This window comes from Dipteris shenzhenensis, chromosome 30 (assembly GCF_047967505.1).
Source record: "Dipteris shenzhenensis isolate YYH24624 ecotype China chromosome 30, Dip_SZ_1.0, whole genome shotgun sequence".
In the NCBI taxonomy this organism is placed as follows: domain Eukaryota; kingdom Viridiplantae; phylum Streptophyta; class Polypodiopsida; order Gleicheniales; family Dipteridaceae; genus Dipteris; species Dipteris shenzhenensis.
The window spans coordinates 17,026,626-17,029,168 of record NC_141625.1 but is presented as its reverse complement, the minus strand read 5'-3'; the positions used below and the strand labels follow the sequence as shown (position 1 = coordinate 17,029,168).

The following is a 2,543-nucleotide window of genomic DNA, read 5'->3' as shown; positions in this document are numbered from 1 at the left end:
GTAGATGAAGTAATGACACAAGAGGGTTTTTTTCCCACACATATAGACCCCCATTTCACACACCCATGGCCAACTCCGAGGGGCCGCCTCAGCAAAGGAGCACAAGGATTTGATCCTGAGTGGATTGGAACGCAGTCAGCTGTGATCAAACGCCCAAACTGCATGAGCTGCGGCTGCTCTGCCAGTTATTCCAGTTTGGACTAGTGCCCAACTTCCATATGCGGTCCATGTTCTTGTTGCGAGACCAAGACCTTCTAACAAAATCAAGTTTGGACTAGTGCCCAACTTCCATATCTGATCCATGTTCTTGTTGTGACACCAATATCTTCCTGTCGTCTCGAGGGATGAACCTTCTCCAGAATGGATGCTCCTGCCAGACTTGCACCATGTCTTCAATGGGCACATTCTTCGTCTCAGGTAGAAAGAAGTAGACGTACGCCGTCATCACCATCACCCACCCCGCGAAGAACAGAAAAATCCCGAACTTGAAGTTGCATAGCATCCCCAGAAACGCTTGCGCTATCACAAACGTCAATAGTAGATTCGTAGATACGTTTATGCTCATCCCTGCCGACCTTATCTCCAACGGGAAAATCTCACTTGGCACCAACCATCCTAATGGTCCCCATGACCACGCGAAGGCTGAAACATATACGCAGACAATCAGCACTACTCCTATCGCCGTGCTTTGGTCGACATTGCCCGTTCCTTGCAATCCAAATTTCGCACCCAAGATTCCACCCATGAGAACCTGCGCACCAAATATTGACAACAAGAAGATTGGCTTCCTTTGATAGATTTGATTTCCAGTCCTGGAAATGAAGATCATAAGAAGGAACGAGATTGTTTTGATGCCTGCACAAACTTACCTGTGCAATAAACATTTGTACTCCGGCCTCCAGAAACAGTGTTCGCCGACCATATTTGTCCACAGCGATTATAGAGACAATGGTTGACAATACGTTCACTGCTCCTGTGATGACAGCCGCATATAGAGCCGCATCCGCACCAAATCCAACTGTTTTGAATAGCACGGGCGCATAGAACATAATGGCATTGATGCCAGTCAACTGCTGGAACAGGGGAATCATCAGAGACATGACAAATTGAGGCCTGTATCGTCTTTCCAATATATTGCGCCAGGGATTGTTTACAGTTTTGGCGACCTCGCAAGCCTCTACAATATCATCGAATTCAGCCTGGACATCGGTTGTTCCTCGAATCCTCACCAACATCGCTTTCCCGTCTTCTGGGAAACCTCGTTCGATCAGACTGTTGGGCGTATCGGGTAAAAACATGGATCCAACGGTCATGATAATGGCGGGGACCGCTGCCAAACCCAGAGAGATACGCCAGCCATTAGGCTGCATTTTGCTGGTGAAATAATTAATTAGGTTGGCAACCACGATGCCGATTGTGATGGCCAATTGAAACATAATGTTCAGGCCGCCTCGCAATTTCGCAGGAGCCATCTCGGAGAGGTAGACTGGAACAGACTGCAATGAAAATATTCAGGATCGTCAGATCAGAAATTCTACTGCTTTGCAAGTCAAAAGGAACACACCGCTCTTTATATATACTTCTTATACGTTCATGGAAGCATACTTTCATCAGCAGTGCATAGCTCACAGATTATAAGAGAAAACACTCGCACTGACCTGGTTTGCAAATCCCACGCCCACTCCAAGTAGGATGCGACCTATTATGAGCATGGACACGTTTCGAGCGAAGAAATTGACGCCTGCTCCTGAGAGGAAACTCAATCCTCCCAGAAGCATGGACGGCTTTCTTCCATACCGTCTTGTCATCCAAGAGGCAAAGAACGTAGAGGAAATCAGCCCAGCGAGGTAGAGCGAAGATGTGAAAGTGGTGAGAACTTGGCTGTCGAATTTGCAGTAATCGCTTGTTTTTGCATTATGTTGCTGATCATAAACAAGTGGAAAGAACTTTTCAAGAAAATCGTCCATGGATGTCACTCCACCTGAATCGAATCAAAGCACTTAATGATTTCTGTTTGGATATCCCCACACATCTCTCCTAACTTTGAAAGGAAATCAGCAAGCGTCCGTGCTCTACATACTTTTTGTCGATTCTAAAGCTGATGGCAGTAGAAAACCCCGACAAACCTGAGATCCCAATGTCGTAACCGAAAATAAGGCCTCCGCTCGCTGCTGTGATGCAAGCGAAGATGACAAACCATGTGGTGTGTCCAGGATACTCATGTCGCACAGGGCGTCTAGACGAAGAGATGACGCCTCCACCGGCCATAGTTGCAATCAATTAGAGTAGGAGCTGAAGCTAGTAACTACCAATGGATAAGACAGACGTATATTTGATATGGGTTTCTTTTGGTCAAGTGAAGTATATATACACCCTCGATCCAACCGACGAAGATAAAGTAGGGAAACTTAAACCAAATTCGGGTAAACCGACGGTCGAACAATTGAACTGCGTTAGACTAAGTTGGTAATCATGATTCACAGACCTTGTTGATTTTTCGCCGATTTCTATCTTATCCATTTGGCTGTTTCATCTCTTTCCGT

At 46.2% G+C, this 2,543-nt stretch overlaps 1 protein-coding gene across 1 annotated transcript; it reads right to left on the bottom strand.

Annotated features, from left to right (window-relative positions):
* Positions 1 to 274: 274 nt before the first annotated feature.
* LOC147881783 (sugar transport protein 10-like) lies at positions 275 to 2,268 on the bottom strand. The gene is made up of 4 exons (XM_087401243.1): positions 2,127 to 2,268; positions 1,659 to 1,981; positions 870 to 1,496; positions 275 to 751 (listed from the first exon to the last, which is right to left on the bottom strand). The coding sequence occupies exons 1-4, from the start codon at positions 2,266 to 2,268 to the stop codon at positions 275 to 277; spliced, it is 1,569 nt and encodes a 522-aa protein (XP_087257369.1).
* Positions 2,269 to 2,543: the final 275 nt, after the last annotated feature.

Excerpts from the sequence above, each read along its gene's own strand:
- LOC147881783 (XM_087401243.1), bottom strand. The coding sequence starts at position 2,268 with ATGGCCGGTGGAGGCGTCATCTCTTCGTCTAGACGCCCTGTGCGACAT. Across the intron at positions 1,982-2,126 it reads TTACGACATTGGGATCTCAG|GTGGAGTGACATCCATGGAC; the intron begins GTTTGTCGGGGT and ends GATTCGATTCAG. Across the intron at positions 752-869 it reads TACAAATGTTTATTGCACAG|GTTCTCATGGGTGGAATCTT; the intron begins GTAAGTTTGTGC and ends TTTGGTGCGCAG.